Raw genomic sequence first — 18,507 nt, 5'->3', positions numbered from 1 at the left:
AGGGTAGGGATGTGTGGACTGATCTGCTTAAGTCAGGAACCTCTGACGAAGACATGACCCTGAAACTAGGATAAAGCAAAATCCTGTGTAACTCTTTCCCGGGGCGTTTAGTCACAAGGGCGCACAATCACATTTATAACCTCTGGGGCTGCTCCGGCTAGCTGACTCCTTCCCAGCTTGAATCTTGGTCCCTGGGGGGGGGGGGGGGGGGGGGGAGACTCTCATCTATGCCCCAGACAGTGAGAAAGAACTTTAATGTGTCGCTGGTGTGTTTTGTAGCTCCCCGGGAGGGAGATGCTGCAAAAGAACAGTCAGGACCAGGAGCTGGGTGTTAAATAATCATTTACTGATTAGTTTAAGGCAAAATAAAGTCCATCTCTAAATACTTGTGCAGTTATAGATGATTTCTTTATAGGTAGAGTGTTCACTGTGGGTAGGTGTCCTTTTATTTCAGCAAACTGGTGGAGCTTCCCATGGCGGTGTAAACTGTGCACTAAAACTCTCCCAGTGGCTTAACCGGGATTCCTAGGTCAGGGATCCCCCTTCTAGAATAGCAAAACTCCACTCTTACAGTCCTGCATCTTCCCCAACACCCAGCCCTGTATTCTGGCCCCATGTTGCTGTTGGAGATCCGGATGTGGTCTCCCTGCTCTTACTCGATTCCTTTAGATCTTCTGACAGGTGACTCCTCGGATTGAAAGGTCAGAGGTTGGGAAACTGCTGACCCGGCCAAGATCACCGTGAAGAGGGGTGGCCGAAAAACCCTCCTCAGAACAAAGAGTTAAACTTTCTTCTAGAAAAGTCTTTCTAAAACTGCCGTCACAGGTGCTTGCCACGTTCATGGGGAGTATGGGCTCACTGATCTTCAGCCCCTGCACTCTGAATCCAGCCAGCGAGGATGATCTTCGTCAAAGGAAGAGAGTGAAATACAGTCCTTATATCGTAGAGTTCTTCCAGCCCTCACGCACCTCACCCAGCCAAGCCTGTGACAGGGACTTGCCTCATTCAGGGAGTGAATGGGCTCACGGGTCTTCAGTCATGGAGAACAAGTTCCAAAAAGGATTCAGGCCGCAAAGATATCCTCACTGCAACTAAATACCTAAAACCACTGGCAGGATGTGCACAGTGAATCCCCCCTCCAAAAGGGGAAACTGGTGAGGCAGGAAGGCCTCACCACGGAGGGAAAAATCTCCTCATCTTGTTTCTCTGGTGACTGCTCTGCACTGACTCTAGCCACACCTTAAATCACAAATTGGCTGGTTACAAAGGAATGATCCCTAGCTTTCCTAGGTGGGAGGAGGACAAGAGGGGATGGATAACTCAAGATGTTTTAGAAAAGGAGAATGGAACTAAGGCATATAGTGACAGAATGGGGGTTCAGTCACACCTGTATCTACAAGAACTTTCAGAATCCAATTGTCCAAGTCTGATAAGTTTAGCTCCCATGCCATAGCATGCTAATTTGATGATTTTATACTTTTATAGTGATTTTTACTTTTGCTTAACAAAACAGGGCAGCGATTCTCTTTTCTTTACTCTCTTTCAAAAACTGTGTCCATGTAGTTCATATTTTTTTTAGCTTTCTTATAAAATAATCTGTTTAAATAAGGGTTGAAGCCTTTACCGACCTACCCTTTTCTAATTCTAGGGTTATATCATCTCACTACTAGGATCTATAGGGCACTTCCAAGTAACCCGATTTGGCCATTCTTGCTGGGCTCAATGGACCTTTGGTCTGTCTCAGCAGGGCACTTATGTTCCCCATTACTCTTACTATAACTAAGACTAGTACTACCACTACATCACCACTACCAGCACTAATACTATAATTACTGCTGCTGCTCGTTCAGAATGAAATGGCCAGTCTTCCCTGATGTAGCATTCCTGTAAATGGATCTGCAGGACCATGTCCAAACTAAAAAAAGCAGAATTGCTTACTTGTAACAGAAGTTCTCCGAGAACAGCGTTATGTCAGTTCTCACAAGTGGGTGATATCATCAGATGGAGCCCAGCTCAGGGCTTTCATCTCAATGTTTCTAAGACTTTGAGCGTACCCCACTTGGGCACTTTCATCCACCAGCATGCCACAGTGCCAAGCATCCATGCAGGGGCCCCTTCGATCTCATTCCTTACCTTGTACTTGGAGAAGCCAACTCCAAAAGGAGGCGAGCGAGTTTTGTGAGGACCTGATATCCTGCATGTCCTCCAAGAACAGCTGTTACAGGTAAGCAATTCTGCTTTCTCCGGACAAGCAGGCTAGCAATCCTTACAAGTGGGGAATCCCTAGCTACAGACTGAGCCAAATGAAAAAAAAAGAGGAAAATCAGAAATGGTGCTGCTGAGTACAACCACAACTGTTTTTGTTAGCCACAAGCTTTTGTCAATATATTTATCCCTAGAAGGGCAGCCTGGAACAAAATCAACGGGCCCTGTGAGGGATGGGGTTGGGTTCTACATCAGAATCAGCAGTGCTTACCTATCAAAAAAACCCCAAAAAATCACCATCTAGAGTACCTTTTCTAACATATATTTGAATACAAAGCGGTTATACATTATGTTATGACAGCCCTCTGAAAGTGCACAGCTGTTCACTGACTTTGGGGGGAGGGAGTCAACTTTGAAATAAAAAAAAGTTCCATGCCTACATTTAGGAAGATTTTCAATTAAACTTGAGGCAATTTTCAGAAGGTTTTACATACGTAAATGGGCTTTTGAAAATTGCTACAATATATGCTACTTTAATTTTAGATATTTATATGCCACCTATACCATAGCCCTCAGTAGCATACATTTTGGAAAATTCTCTCCTTAGGGCCCTAGATTTTCAGCTGAAAATTCTCCTAAATTTAGGTCTGCAATTCATTTTACTGGATTGCGATGCCTAGTGCTGAAAATCAGTGAGCACTTAACTTTTTTCAGCCCTAACTCCATTCCTGTAGCAGCCTACCTTTTAGGGACCAAATTTAGGTGTCTATTGAAAATAAAATAAGCTCCTAAATTTAAGAACTCAGCACTAGTCGGTTTTCAAAGAGAATTAGTTTGACAACTAAGTACTTAAACCCTTTGAAAATTGTCCCATAATATATATATGTTTTTATCTTTTTGTGTGGTTTTGTTTTGCCTTTCCATCTCATTGCTAGACACATTAATTAAAAACACATTTCTCGCTTGGCTACCTACATGTTTTACATTCCAGCTCACTGAATTATTTGATGGTCACCCGCAGAAGTATCCTTTCACTGCCCACCCCAATAGAAACAGCTTGGAGGGTTGAAAGGCCTAGGAAATCATTCCTGTGTCCACCTCCCTTGCCTGAGGAATGAGAACCAAAGGTGATAAGAGCATTGCTAGGGGAGGAAAATTCTCCCACCTCAGGAACAAGAGCTATTGTTATCTGGAGTGTTCCTCTTCCTGCCCCAAGAAGCTAGAATCACAGTTTGTCAAGGATTGTAAGCCCTTTGTAAATAACCACATTTATTTATTATATTTATTAACCTCCTGTCCAAGGCAATTTACAGCCAGAATGCGCCATTAACTCCGGCACTGCTGTAAGAAAACGTCATAGATGGATAATAGGCAGAGACGATTAGTCTCCAACAGGGAATCCTTTCTTATAAGCATAGTATGTTTTACTGCCTATTCATTTTTTCCATTGCTATATTCTATGACAGTGATTTGACACACAGCTTCATGTGTCCTTCACGTTGGAGGATACTATTCAGCACTGATATTACTTTATGCCATCACAGCTTTTTCTAGTGCCACTGAAATTCCAGACTGTTTCAGAGATAAAAAAAAGAATTCAAAGTATATATGTTCATCCCAGGCCTATAGCAGAATTCTGAAAACGCATTTCTACTTAGAACACTTTCCATGTGCAGAAAACCTGCCATCATTCTTACCTGATTACAAGTGTTGATGTCTATTCCTCCTTTCAGGTACTCCACTACCTTGTCCAGATTGCCAGCCCTAGCGGCACGAAGAAAGCTTGCATTGCTGTCAGACTGGGGAAAAAAAGAGAAAGAAAAAGATACCTCTGTTAAATTACTCACACACAAGAAGTATGGTAGTGACAGACTGAGAGGCAACTGCAAGTGTATGAGGGGAAAAAGAGGTAAGTTGTCTTAAGGTTCTGCTGAAATATATTGAAATCAGGAATATTTTGGAAGAAACAAGATTGGAAAGGTCTACGCCACAGAGTACACAAAACTTTCAAAGGTGTTCTTGATATTTAAATGGCTGCCTTTTTATGACAGCTTAAAAGTATCATTTTTGACTCTTATTTATGTATGGCTCTTAAATATCAAATTTCATTTGAATCTATTCTCTGGCTTCTCCACTGATACTAGGTCACAGAAGGACAGACAGATTAATAGACACATATTCCTGCTATAAAATGTTCTTTTTTTCCTTTCATTATGAATGCCTACAAAGTAGAAAACTTCCGTCCTGTTTGATCAAATAAGGCTGAATCGCTCTCCTAAAAGAGACTTTATTTTTAAAACTCCACTGTTGGTAGATCTATGGTCATTAAAACAACATACTAACCCTGGCTTGAACCTAGTTTTAAATCTGAATATCTTTCACGAATTCTCTCACATAACAGGAGGCAACCGAAATAGGGTTTGAAAGTAAATCAGATTTCTTTTTAATTTAAATCTTGTTTTTAATTACATTTCTGATGGATCGTAGGAGGAAGGGTCTAAAACCTGGCCTCACAATACATAATGTTTTAGCAGAAGGCGTAACAGACTCCTCCCAAACCCTTTCTGATGTTGCATCAGATTTTTAAAACATGGAAACTAGGGCGGAGCTTCCAAACCCTGTTCTGGAGACCCCACAGCCAGTTTCTTTTTCACAATGAATATTCATGAGATAAAGTTACATAATTTAGGTCTTCAATGTATGCAGATTTATTTCATGCACATTCATTGCAGCTATCCTGAAAACCTGTTTGGCTGTGGCATCACCAACGGTTTGATTCACCCATTTAGAGGATGGGAAGGAGACTGCAACCAATAACTACATGCAACAGTCTGCCAAATATAAAATGCTATTCTGAGATCAAAAAGGATAGCCTTACGACATTAGGAGGCCAAATAACAGTTAATGGACTGATAATAAGCGCGTACCTGAGGCATTTGGGACTGACTGTGCTCTGAGTTTTGGAATGAATTATTGGGCTCAGTAAATTATGCATGAGGCTCATTATGGTTTCTTGGACAACAAAAGTCACTCTAAGGATATTAGGCCCCTCTGGAAAAGGATGGCTGGATTCCATCCCTGTGTCCTTTGCAGATACTACTATTGCCATGCCCCAAGGACACAGTATGCCATGTCCATCTATATGACAGAAAGCACCGCTCATCTGCCATGCCAGCATGTTATCAATACAAGAAGCAAACACCACTTGTCCACACTTCTGCCACAAGCCTGACTCATTTGCATTACTCTCTCCGACACGAGTTTGCAACGTCTCTGTCACATAGGAGAAGAATGGCAGCATCAAAACCAGCAATGCCCTATCAAGTTAGAAAGCCTCAACAGGTGGCAAGCCAGGTCTACACAGGCCAAAATGGGCAGAAATACTTTTCCCCATTTCAACAATCATCGTTGTCCTTCACCAACTGACAGCTGCTTCTCCCATAAATACTGTATATGTAATCCTTAGCGGGGTTTTTAATCTCAAGGGCACACAAACGTATTTATCTTCAGGGGCTGCTCCGGCCAGCACTCCCCCCATGGCTTGTACTCTCTGTCCCAGAGGTGGATTCTTTTTATTGGGGAGGGAAGCTCACTTATGGCCCAGGCAGTGGAATTCCCTCTGTGTGTTGATTGCTGCAGCATCCCAAGGGGAGAGTTGCTGGGACAAATCAGGCAGGACAAGGCACTGCATGTTAAAATATAGGTTTTCTGATTTGTTAAAATTTCAAATTAAAGTATATTTTATATGCAATTACATCTGAACTGAGTACAGACAGAGGTATCTCCTGGGTAACCTAAGCAGAGCTTCCCATGGTGATATTTAAGTGTACAAAAGCTCTCCCAGTGGCCTACCAGGAATCCTAGTGGAGGGGTCCCTTTCAAATACAGAAAAACAGTCCTACCTGTGTCTCCAGATCATTTCCAAACACCCAAACCTGTGACTCGGTCCCATACGGGTGGAGATCCGAATGGGAATCTCTAGGTCTTACTTGTTTTAGGTCTTAGCTGTTTTAAATGGGGATTCCTCATGATAAAAAAAAGTGAGAAGTGGTGGCTAAATATAACCTACTCACAACAAAAGAGAAAATACTTCCTTAAACCAAACTCTTCCTTGACTGATGTTTTACTGTCACAGGTGCTTGCCATATTCATGGTGCGAATGGGCTCACTGATCTCCAGCCCCTATCCTCTGCGTCCATCCAGCGAGGATGACCTTCCTTAAAGGAGCAAGGTTTAAACACAGTCCCTTCACAAAAAATAGATATCTTCAGGCCGGCAAACATCTCACACCGCCAAGCCTGTCACAGCTGCTTGCCCCATTCAGGGGGTGAATGGGCTCACTCGTCTTCAGTCCTGAAATGGGAGTCCCAAAAGGGTTCCGGCAAAAGGTTTCTCTCACTGCAACTAACAACAGGGGGATCCACTGTCAGGAAGTGCACAGAGGAAGTCCTCTCCAAAAAGAAAAAGCCTGATGAGGCAGGGAAGCCTTGCCAGGAGGGAGAAACCAGGCATCTTTCTTGCTCTGTTTCTAACCAAAACCAACCACTAGCCACACCCCTGAAGACAAAATGGCAGGGTCATATAGGGTTGAGGCGTCCAACCACAGCCCTCCAGGAAAGGGGGGGACTGATGGGGGATAGATGTCTGGCTCATTGATAGTATTGAAATATCTGGACTGGAACCTAGGGACAAACAGTGGCGGACTGGATGGCCCGGCCACCTATACCCCACCGTTTTGTCAGTATCATGGCAAAGCAACTGTCAAACCTGCACTGCAGTCACGGATTCGCACCTCACTCCACCTCAGCGCAGGACAGCAAGGCTAGAAGTGCTGAACAATGGAGCCTCCTATGTCACAAACAGGGATTCAATTCCTGCAGCTCTGCACAGCAGCAGGGAACAAACTTTTCAAACCTCACCACCCCTTCTATCCATGCAGTTACACACACACACATACATACACACGCTCACTCACACATACATATGCACACTCACTCACATATACACGCAGAAAGGGTATCCTGGATTCCTGAACTGGTGTCAAACTTCTTTTGCCAACCAATCAGTTCTTGAGCCAGTTGCCAAGCCACCAGTGAAGCCATGCCTGCTAACCAGGTTTTGCTGGAGGGAGCAAGCACACAAACATGGGCATGGACAGAAACAGGTACCTCGTACTACCACAACCACAGACACTGCACACACATCTAGAAAGGCATAGAGAGGCACAGATACTCCACACCCAGACTCATATACCCTAACACAGCCACAGCGCACTTAAACACAAAGAGGCACAGACACACCATACCTAGTCACAGAGCGAGAGACAGGCAGACAGAACGCACACTCCAAACCTAGAGAGAACCACTACTCAGATAGGCCACACACACCACACAGAGGCAGACACACACTCCACACCTCGAGAGAGCCACTACTCAGATAGGCCACACACACACCACACAGGCAGACACACACTCCACACCTAGAGAGAGCCACTACTCAGTTAGGCCACACACACAGGCAGACACACACTCCACACCTAGAGAGAGCCACTACTCAGTTAGGCCACACACACAGGCAGACACACAAGAAAAAAAAAACCTAAGGCATGGCTCTTTGGCCATACTTTCCCTGAGAGTCCACCAGCAGAGGCACTAAGGGGTGGGGGTTACTGAGCCGGATAAATGACAACTTTTCAATATTTTCCCCACTTATCTGTCTAAAATTTAGCTGGATTACATAGGGGTGATTTGGAGCAGAGTTAAGTTAGTCAGCTAAGTTTTCTGGCTAACTCGGATATTCAGAGTGAGCCGGATAACTTATCTGGCTAACTCTAGTCATGTCATAGAGTAGTCCTAAAGATAGCTGAATAAACTTATCTGGCTTTGGAGGAATATTCAGCAGTTTATCCAGCTAATGTTGCAATCCAGCAAGTGATTTAATATTTCTTCCTCAGTCTTTCCAACCTATCTACCTGAACCATGAAGTAAGGACTATTAGTTAAGCACGACGGGCTCTTAATGCTATCTGTTCTAGATTTGATTCAACTATGATTGTAAATGACCTTCAACCAATGTACAAATACTTTGAGGCTACTCATGGGAAGAGGCGTAATATCAAATATCTATAAATAAACAACAAACCAATCAGATACAGAATGATAAAGTAACACGACGGAAGTACAAAACAGATTTTCAAAAAGCCAAAATTAACCCTGCACCTTTGAAACATTGCATATTGCATACCTGGTGCAGTCAGATGGCTGTAATGTTAAGCCATACCTATTCAGACTTCTGTTTTCCAAGCCCAAGGGAAACATCCTTTTTTTTTTTTTTTTTTGCGCCTTTTAAAATAAAGCACTGCAGGTCTGCACTTTCTAAGATCAAGTCCCTTAAAATAAAAAAAATAAAAAAGGCACACAGTGATATGGCTCCATTGTAGCCTGAGGCAGGAGCCAATCAAACGCAGGATAATACAAAGAAATGCAGCGTCTGGCCCAGCCTCTGCAGCAGAAAGGAGGGAGCCATGAAAGGAGCCTTGCAGCATCTGCTCAAACACCAGCAAAACTCTGCTACCATCACCGGATTATATGTTCCAATAGCTTCTTCAATTTAACAACCAAAAACACAGCAGACATGGACAGACTTTCCCCTAACCTTTTTATTTTAATTTGCCTGTGTTAAAGAGCGAGAGGCTCTTATAGTGGTCTGATCATAAAAACATTCTTTACTGCAGAGGATTTTCACAGCTACATTTCTGGAGGCTTCTGTGGTATCGAGTGGTCGGAGGGCAGACAGAGAACAGACTTCAGGCTGAATTCTCGTAAAAAAAAATATTTTATAAATCTCTTTATTTGTAGAAAGTAGAAGCCAAAGCAACTTTACTATTCTATATATAGTTCAGGGGTGGCCAACTCCAGTGCTCAAGAGCCACAAACATGGCTGGTCCTTTAAGGTGTTCTGAGGGAGCTTCTTATACACCCCATCATAGCCTCACAGTGCAGCCACTAAACTGTTGCTGGTGGCCACTTGGACAACTCCAACAACTCCAACCCCCACCCCACTACCCCAGCCCTAGTTACTGCCCACCCACACACGCACAAACTTTCTTATACCACCCGGGTGCGCTTGCACACCTCAAACCCCTTCCAACACACTCACTCACCCCCGATTCCCTTTCTATGCGCTCACCTACCCCTGATCTTCCCACCAATTAAGTCACACACTCACCTACACACCCTAGTGCCAGCAGAAGCAGAGAGGAGCGACATATTTCCCTTTTGGCAGTCATTGCTTCCTCTTCTACTCTGGTTGTTAAAAGCCTAACAATAATCGAAGCAGCAGACAGCAGGAAGGGGGTGTATTGCTGTGCTCTCCTCCTGCTGGCTGTGGGAGGAGGGGGGGTGAAGGAACAGGTAGAAGACTTGAAATGAGGGTGACTGCACGGAAGCAAGTGGTGAATGTACCAGGAAGATAGGGGGTGCCTGTGTGAGTACAACGGGCTCCACCGTGCAGCTCCCTGCCTGTGCGCTCCTACTTCTTTTTTCTGCCAGCTGCTGTTGTCCAGCAGAATTTCTCTAGCTTCTTGTGGCTCTGTGAGTTTGAGCCACCATTACCCACGTGCTCTTGTCTTTCTTCTGAGAACAGTGCAGGCACGACATGGCTCAAATTCACAGAATCGTGAAGAACCACAGAAGTGGCTGTGGTTGTTCAGGGAGCTGGCAGATTGAGAACTGGACAACAAAGAGAGGAAACATTCAGTTGGGAGCCAGTGGGAGCTTTGTGTCTAACAAAAAAAAAAAATCATTTGGTGACTGCATTTCTGAAACACTGCCTTAGTTGTTGACATATGTTTAGAAAATCATGGATAACTGCAAATCCCATGTGTGTTGCTACTGGCACGGCATGACCAAATGACTGCTAGGGGAAATAGACTAATACTCTGGCTACTGGGCATAGGGAAGGCTTGTGTGCTAGAGGAAACAAACTTGGTGCCAGGGCCAGTAACCATGCACCCCAGGAACTGGACTGGCCCTCAGATCCTTGACGAGGGTTCCTCTGACCCTGTTCCTACCCAATTCCTCAAATCCATATACACTGCAGTCATCCCTTCTATCTGTCACACCCTCAATCTATCACTCTCCAATGCTACTGTTCCTGCTGCCTTCAAACATACTGTGATCATACCACTCCTTAAAGAACTCTCACTGGATCCTACCTGCACTGCCAACTATCATTCCATCTCCCTTCTCCTTCCAAACTACTTGAACCTGCTGTTCACCACTACCTTCTTGAGTTTCTTAAATATCAAGCCATTCTTGATCCACTCCAGTCTGGTTTTTGCCGTCTATATTCAACTGAAACAGCCCTTGCCCAAGTTTCCAATGAACTGTTTATGGCTAAAGCCAAAGGCCTTTACTCTGTCCTTATCTTCCCTGATCTGCCTGTTGCTTTTGACACTGTTGATCATCACCTACTCTTTGATACTCTGTCCTCACTTGGATTTTGGGACTCTGTCGTGTCTTAGTTCTCTTCTTACCTCTCCCTTTGCACTTTTAATGTTTCCTCTGGTGGTTCCTTCTCTACTGCCATCCCACTATCAATTGGTTTTGCCTCAGGGTTCTCTCCTGGGCCATCTTCTCTTCTCACTATATACTAATTCCCTTGGTACTCAATTTCCTCTCATGGCTTTTCAATACCATTTTTATGGTGATGACTCCTAGATCCACCTTTCTACACCAGAAATTTCACCAGAAATCCAGTCCTGGATTTCGGCCTGCTTGTCTGACATTGCTGCCTGGATGTGACACCACTACCTTAAACTCAACATGGCCAAGACAGAACTCTTTATCTTTCCCTCCAAACCCATACCCCTCTTCATTCTTTCTCTGTTTCTATCGATAACAGTCATCCATCCGGTCCCATCAGCCCATAACCTAGGAGTCATCTTCAATGACTCTCTCTCCTCATTTAAAACTAATCGGAGAAAATTCGTTTTCACTCAATGCACAATTAAAATCTGGAATTAATTGCAAGAGGATGTGGTTAGTGCAGTTAGTGTAGCTTGGTTAAAAAAAAAGTACGCTGGATTTTATAAATATAAAATTCGGGGTCGGCGTGCGCAAGGGGTGCACATTTGTGCAACCTGTGTGCACCGAGCCCAGCGCGGGCTGCCTGTTCCCTCCGAGGCCGCTCCGATTTCGGCCGGCAGCCCCGCTCCGTCCTCCAGTTCCGGGGGCTGGTCCGGAGGCCTCGACCACGCCCCCAGGCCGGCGCCACGCCCCCGGGCCCGCCCCCGAAACGCCGCATCGTTTCGGGAACGCCCCAGGACACGCCCCTCCCTCCCCTTTTCGATAGCCCCGGGACTTACGTGCGTCCCGGGGCTTTACGCGCACCAGCCTTTTAAAATCCGCCCCTTAGAGAATAGCCACTGCTATTACTAGCAACAGCAACGTGGGATATACTTAGTTTTTGGGTACTTGCCAGGTTCTTGTAGCCTGATTGGCCACTGTTGGATACAGGATGCTGGGCTTTATGGACCCTTGGTCTGACCCAGTATGGCAATTTCTTATGCTCTTATTTCTCTATACATATCCAAAACTCTGCAAAAACATGCCATTTCGTAGCACTACAGAAATGAATGCTAGCAATAGTAAGTGCATTATGCAGCAACTCTACATGTATGGGGTCAATAGTCTGCATCATCTGAAGACTGCTTTGAGTTCACACAGCTTGCTGCTTTTGATGAATTGTCTTCCGCAGGTAGCCAAAATGCCTTGCCTGTAGTACTCTGTTTTCTGGGTCAAAGCAAACCCAATAATGAGTGTGCTCCAATGTAAATGTACTAATCTCCCATCAGCTCTTGAAGTATTTAAAAAGAAATTCCAGATACTGTTATGATTACAGGCTCATGATTTCTAATTAACACACTCAGACTAATTCTCTTGGTCCAGTTTTCTTCTTGGAAGCAGCAGTGCTACATTCGGCAAGTGCCAACCGGCTTCCACCAGTGGACTAGTTGAAATGATTAGTCTTTGCTTGCACACCACTGCCACGCTCAGATCTCAGCTTGTTCCTTTACTTGTAATCCTGAATATTCAGGATTTAAGTAACGGGCTTCCAATCTTTTCTCATACTGTTAAATGCATATGAAACAGTCTGATTCCAGACTTGCTCCTATCCCTCATCATTCATGCCTTTAAAAAAATAGTCTTAGCGTTTTACTTCTGCCATTTGCTTCCCCTTTTTCTTTTTTGACTCCATAAGAAAATAAGCGCCACCAAATTGGGTCAGCCTAAGATCCATCGAGCCTGGTATCCTGCCTCCAACAGTGACCCATTCCAAAAAGCAGATCCACTTTCTTGATGCTCACCCCCAGCAACAAGGACTGGGTTTCCCGGAGTCACCTGCTTAATAACAGTTTATGGATGTTTCCTCCAGGAACGTGGCCAAACTCTTTTTAAACCCAGATTTGTTAGTTGCTGTGACCACATTCTCGGGCAGACCATTCCACAGTTTAATTTTGCTTCCACTGAAAAAAATTCTTCCTCCAATTTGTTTTAAATAAGGGTCCACTCGTCCTTGGTATTGATTGAAATGGTAAATAACTGTTCCCTATTCATATTTCAGCCTCCTCATGATTTTAAAAACCTCTATTATATCTCCTCTCATCTCTTCGCCACGCTAAAGAGCCCTAAGTTGTTTATAACCTTTCTTCATAAGAGAGCCATTCCAACCCCTTCACCATTTTTGTTCTTCTTCTCTCTATCTTTTCTTCTTTTGCTATATCTTTTATTGTTTTGGTCTTTATAGTATATCTTTATTAAAGTTTATACATTCAAATTACATAACATAGTTGAAAAAATAAACATGTATAGTATGAAAACAAAGGGCTGGATTTTTAACAGTTTACGCGCGTAACCGGTCTTACACGCGCCGGGTCTATTTTAAAAAGGCCTGGCAACGCACGTAAAGCCCCAGGACACGTGTAAGTCCTGTGGCTTTACTAAAGGGGCGGAGAGGGGGTGGGGTGGTCTGGGGCAGGGTGGGGCCAGAGGTATGATAAAACTTTTGGGGGGGTTAGAGTAGGGCTAGGGGGGAAAGGCTAGGGGAAGGGGTGGGGAAGGTCAGGCTAGGGGGGAGGGAAAGGGGGAAGGCAGTGCGGCTCGGCACGCACAAGCTGTAAAATCGGGTGTACATGTGCGCGCACCGGGTAGCACGCGCACATGTACGCCCGCGCGCACCCTTTTAAAATCTACCCCAAAATACATAAGGAAAATCATACATTAATGAATAATATAGACCATAATGTGTGGGCGGGGACAGACCCATAAATAGGTCTTGAGAATCACAGACCTAACAGCCCAAAGAAAAAAGAAAGTACAAAGGAAATGCTACACAACTGCATTAGAAAACCTTGCCCATACTTCTATTTGCTGCTAATTCCCTAGAAGTGACAACCCTTGATTCTCTTGCGTAGAACCTAAAAAGATTCTCAAATGCACAAGATCCAAGAAAACATATTTGAGATCATTTAATGTCAAGAGGCATTTGCACAGATAAGGGTAGATTTTTAAACCTGCGCACGTGCATCCATGTGCACCCGATTTTGTAAGGAGGGAACTGGGAGGGAACTTTACTATCCCCCTAACTATCCTTCCTACCTTTTCCCCTCTCCTCCCTGACCCCTAACCCTTACCTACCTACCTAGCTTTCTCTTGTTTTGTTTTTAAACTTACCTGCTCTGATAAGCAGAAGTTAAGTTACGAGCGCTGGCTGGCTTCTGGGTGCACACTTCCCGGGGACAGGGCCTAATGGCTTCTGTCCCAGTCAGCCCACGCCCTGCCCCGCTCCAGCCCGCCCCTTTCACATAGCCCGGCACTTTGGCGCGTATTAGGGATACGCGCGTGGCCGGGCCGTTTGTAAAATGCGCATGGTGCACGCACAGCCTGGCCACATGCATATCCCCCAGTTTTTGCATGCGCAGGCTTTTTATAATTTGGGCCATAATGTATGGTACACATAGCTCTTAAAGACCAAAGCCTTGGGTTGCATGGCCAAAAACCTCTTTCTGTGCTCCTGTGTGCCACTGGTCTGCCTAGGGCGCAAGGGTCTGTAGACCCTTGTAACACTGCCCCTTCCAAACCCACCCTGAGTTGAAAGTGTCCCTCTTACAGTGAGAGATATACAGCGTGTCAGATTCGCTCTCTCTCTCTTCCCCCCAAACATCGTCAGTTGTGTGAGCAGGTTATTAAAATACACATGTAAATGCTGCACACATACGCATGGCAGGGATATTTTAAATGATATGCGTGTACTTGCATGCATGATATAAAACTAAGCGTATCTCTGCGCGCGTTTACAGGTGCATGCTGCCTTCCTATTAAAATTAGGCTGCTGGGCTCAATTTTCCTAAAATTCAGGACTGAGAAAAATGTCCAGCAGAAATATACTTGTCAACCTTGATGGTTAAAAGTACTGAAATCCTATGTTTAAAAAATGTGTCCCAGAAGCCCTATACGTCTTAGAACAAAAATAAACAAACTCTCTTTAAAAGGGGATTTCAACTAGCAACTGCTTTGCATTGCATTTAATTATTGTTTATTTAACCTACTGTATATTCTTAGTACAATGTTATGATAGGCTTTGCTGTAATTTAGTGTTTTATAAATAGTGTAATATTAGGCCTAGATTCATCATTTTGCTATAAAATCAGCACCTGCTCTGAGAGAGAGAGACTCTTTATAAGGGTTTCCTATAAGTAAACTATTTATACCACTGTAAGAAGGGCCACTAGTAACATGGGGTGAAGTTCTGGTGGTGGCCTAGGTTTTGGGGGGCAGTTTTACATGTGCAGTCAGAGGTACAAACAGCACAGTACACATCAGTGAAGATTTTATGTGATTTGGAGAGAGGAAAGGTACACAAAGATGAGATTTATACATTGTACTGTTGACCTAGATTGATAGCAGCGAGGCAGATAGTATATCAAGCTAGGTCAAGAGTATATCGTACAAATCTCTTCTTTGTATACCTTTCATCACTCCAAATCACATCAAATGTTCATTGATGGTAACTGACTGTGCATGTAAAACTGCCCTCTAAACCTAGCCCACCATCAAAAGCTCACCCCGAGTTCAGAAGAGCCCCTCTTACAGTGGCATAAAAAGTTGACTACTAGGTGTGCCTCCCCAGAGATGCTCTCTCTCTCTCTCTCCCCCCGCCAAACAGGATTAGCAATATTTACTGCAAATCCCATTTTGGACATAACACCAGGAAAATAGGTATAGTTATTGCCAGCATTAAATACCACAATCGTGTGCATTATGCTATTGCATGAAATGTTAAGTGCCCCTCATTTTCATTTACTCCACCCACTTGACAACATTTTTAAAATTTGTATACGCACCTCGTGATGCGCTATTTATCACATGCATTATGGCGTTATCGTGGGCTTTAGTGCCCTAATGCCAGTGATAATGCAATAACACCCAGAAAAACAACCCAACACAATTTGTTAAATGACTCCCTAAGGGGGTCATTTTCGTAGCATTTCGCACGCGAAAAGTCCCTTTTCGCGTACGATAGCTAGATCGGGGCGAGTCGGGGGCGGAGTCAGCCCCAGAAGAGGAGGAGTCGGGCCGTCGTTGGGATGAATGCAGCGGAAACTTTGCTGGCGGTGAAAAGGTAAGAACCTTTTTCGCTGCCAGCAGCACGCCCAATAGCGCCACCGAGGTGCGATCGCTGCCGGCTTTCGCAGGCCCGCCCCTGCTTCGCCCCCCCCGCCTCTCCCCCGTTACCACCGGATTCTCTAAGGTCTGCACCCTTAGAAAATCCAGGCCTAAGTTTGTTCTTCCTTTTGGAGAGGGCAGAATATAAGTTACATTATGATCATGTTTACTAAAAAACAATAATATAATACATTATTGGCTGAGTATTCAGGCACCCTTATCCTTTTTCTTTATCTACTCATCCTATTCTGACCTGATGAAACATAAGAACATGCCATACTGGGTCAGACCAAGGGTCCATCAAGCCCAGCATCCTGTTTCCAACAGTGGCCAATCCAGGCCATAAGAACCTGGCAAGTACCCAAAAACTAAGTCTATTCCATGTTACCATTGCTAATGGCAGTGGCTATTCTCTAAGTGAATTTAATAGCAGGTAATGGACTTCTCCTCCAAGAACTTATCCAATCCTTTTTTAAACACAGCTATACTAACTGCACTAACCACATCCTCTGGCAACAAATTCCAGAGTTTAATTGTGCGTTGAGTGAAAAAGAACTTTCTCCGATTAGTTTTAAATGTGCCCAATGCTAACTTCATGGAGTGGCCCCTAGTCTTTCTACTATCCGAAAGAGTAAATAACTGATTCACATCTACCCGTTCTAGACCTCTCATGATTTTAAACACCTCTATCATATCCCCCCTCAGCCATCTCTTCTCCAAGCTGAAAAGTCCTAACCTCTTTAGTCTTTTCTCATAGGGGAGCTGTTCCATGCCCCTTATCATTTTGGTAGCCCTTCTCTGTACCTTCTCCATTGGATTATATCTTTTTTGAGATGCGGCGACCAGAATTGTACACAGTATTCAAGGTGCGGTCTCACCATGGAGCGATACAGAGGCATTATGACATTTTCCGTTTTATTAACCATTCCCTTCCCAATAATTCCTAACATTCTGTTTGCTTTTTTGACTGCCGCAGCACACTGAACTGACGATTTCAATGTGTTATCCACTATGTGTTATCTCACAAGTTAGTAGGGGGAGGGCGATTTAGCTGGGTTCATTAGCTTGTAGGAAGATTGCCCTCCTCGGCATGGCTAAAAAGCACATGTGAGGTTCACAACACACGCACTTCTATCTGCCTGAAAAAAGAAACATGCCTAGTAATGTGTTTAGGTCATGGAGGTAAAGTAGATTGACATGGTTCCTCTCACTTATCTGCAGGCAGAAAAAGGAGGTGCAACGTCCACAGGCACTTTTGTGGCCATGCAGACAAACTTTCAAAAGAAAAACTAAGAGCATTGTTTTCTTTGAAAAGTGCCTACCAGACCTACAGGTAGAAATCTACTCACAGGCTCTGCACACAAGCAGGCTACAAAACAAATTGCCACTAAAATGTATGGAGCTGTTCCAGTAAAAAGGTTATAATCTAATATTTTCTTTTTTGACCTTTATTTCCATGAATAACTCTTAACATTGTTTCCCTTTTTTGATTTCTGATGCACACGGAGGTGAAGATTTCAACATATTGTCCACAAGAACTCCAAGGTCCTTCTGAGTGGTAACTACTAATGCAAACCCTGCACTGTGTACCTGTAGTTGGATTACTTTTCCCCTATGTGATTCACTTTGCACTTGTTCACATTAAATTTAATCTGCCATTTAAACTGCCCAGTTCCTCAATCTCACAAGTTTCTCAGTCTCCTCTCCTTTTTAATAATTCTGTGACTTATAGTTTGATCATTGTTCTCTTTTCCAGAGCATTAATGAATACATTAAATACTGGGCCCAGTACAGATCTTTGGGGCACTCCGCTATTCATTTCTCTCCATTGACAAACCTGACCATTCTGTCCTATTCTTTATTTCCTATCCTTTAATCAGTTACCAATCCAGATGGCTCAGTTATGCTTTTGAACAGATCAGTTTGCATCACAGCAGGTCCCTGCATTAGTACATATTAGAGATGTGCCTTTGCTTTATTCCATTTTGTTACTTTACGTGCATACATTTTTTATGAATATAAAGTCATATTTTCATGCATAGAACTAGTTTTATGCATTTAAGTAACAAAACAAATTGAAATTTAAAAATGCAACAAGAAAAAAGAAAAACAAACATAACTAATATAATTTTTCCCAAGCGCACTCAAGTATCAATTAATACCGCATAGTGTTGCCATGTGCAGTAGAGCTGTAGTGAGAACAGCCATCTCATCTCCAGTCCCCTTCTCCAAACTTGTATGAGTTTTAGGAAAAAACAGTTTACTGAAGTGGCTGGAACTTTCTCTCTCAAGAGCACATATCCCTTCAGCATATTATTTAATTTTATTTCCTTTTTATTGTGGGAGATAGCCTTAGCTGGAGTCCCACCTTCACCTTCTATAGCAGGTCCTAAGGATGGCAACTCTAACTCACTTTAAACAACAACAATGTTTTTTTCTTGAAGCCCATGAGAGCCTAGATTTCAATAACATTTGAAAAAAATAAAGAGCACGTGGCAGTCTGCTGTGGTAAGTGGTGCAGCACAGGAGTACAATACCGGATTGTCAACGCCTTCCATTTGGAATTTACTCTAAAC

General features: G+C 43.8%; 1 protein-coding gene across 1 annotated transcript in view; it reads right to left on the bottom strand.

Moving 5' to 3' along the window:
* The window catches only part of ANK2 (ankyrin 2), a 573,506-nt gene that overhangs the window by 476,508 nt on the left and 78,491 nt on the right, over positions 1–18,507 (bottom strand). The window contains 1 exon segment of the mRNA XM_029608082.1: positions 3,903–4,004. Coding sequence (XP_029463942.1) covers positions 3,903–4,004 — 102 coding nt within the window.

Source organism: Rhinatrema bivittatum, chromosome 1, assembly GCF_901001135.1.
Source record: "Rhinatrema bivittatum chromosome 1, aRhiBiv1.1, whole genome shotgun sequence".
Classification (NCBI taxonomy): Eukaryota; Metazoa; Chordata; class Amphibia; order Gymnophiona; family Rhinatrematidae; genus Rhinatrema; species Rhinatrema bivittatum.
This window is presented reverse-complemented; position numbering and strand designations above follow the sequence as displayed.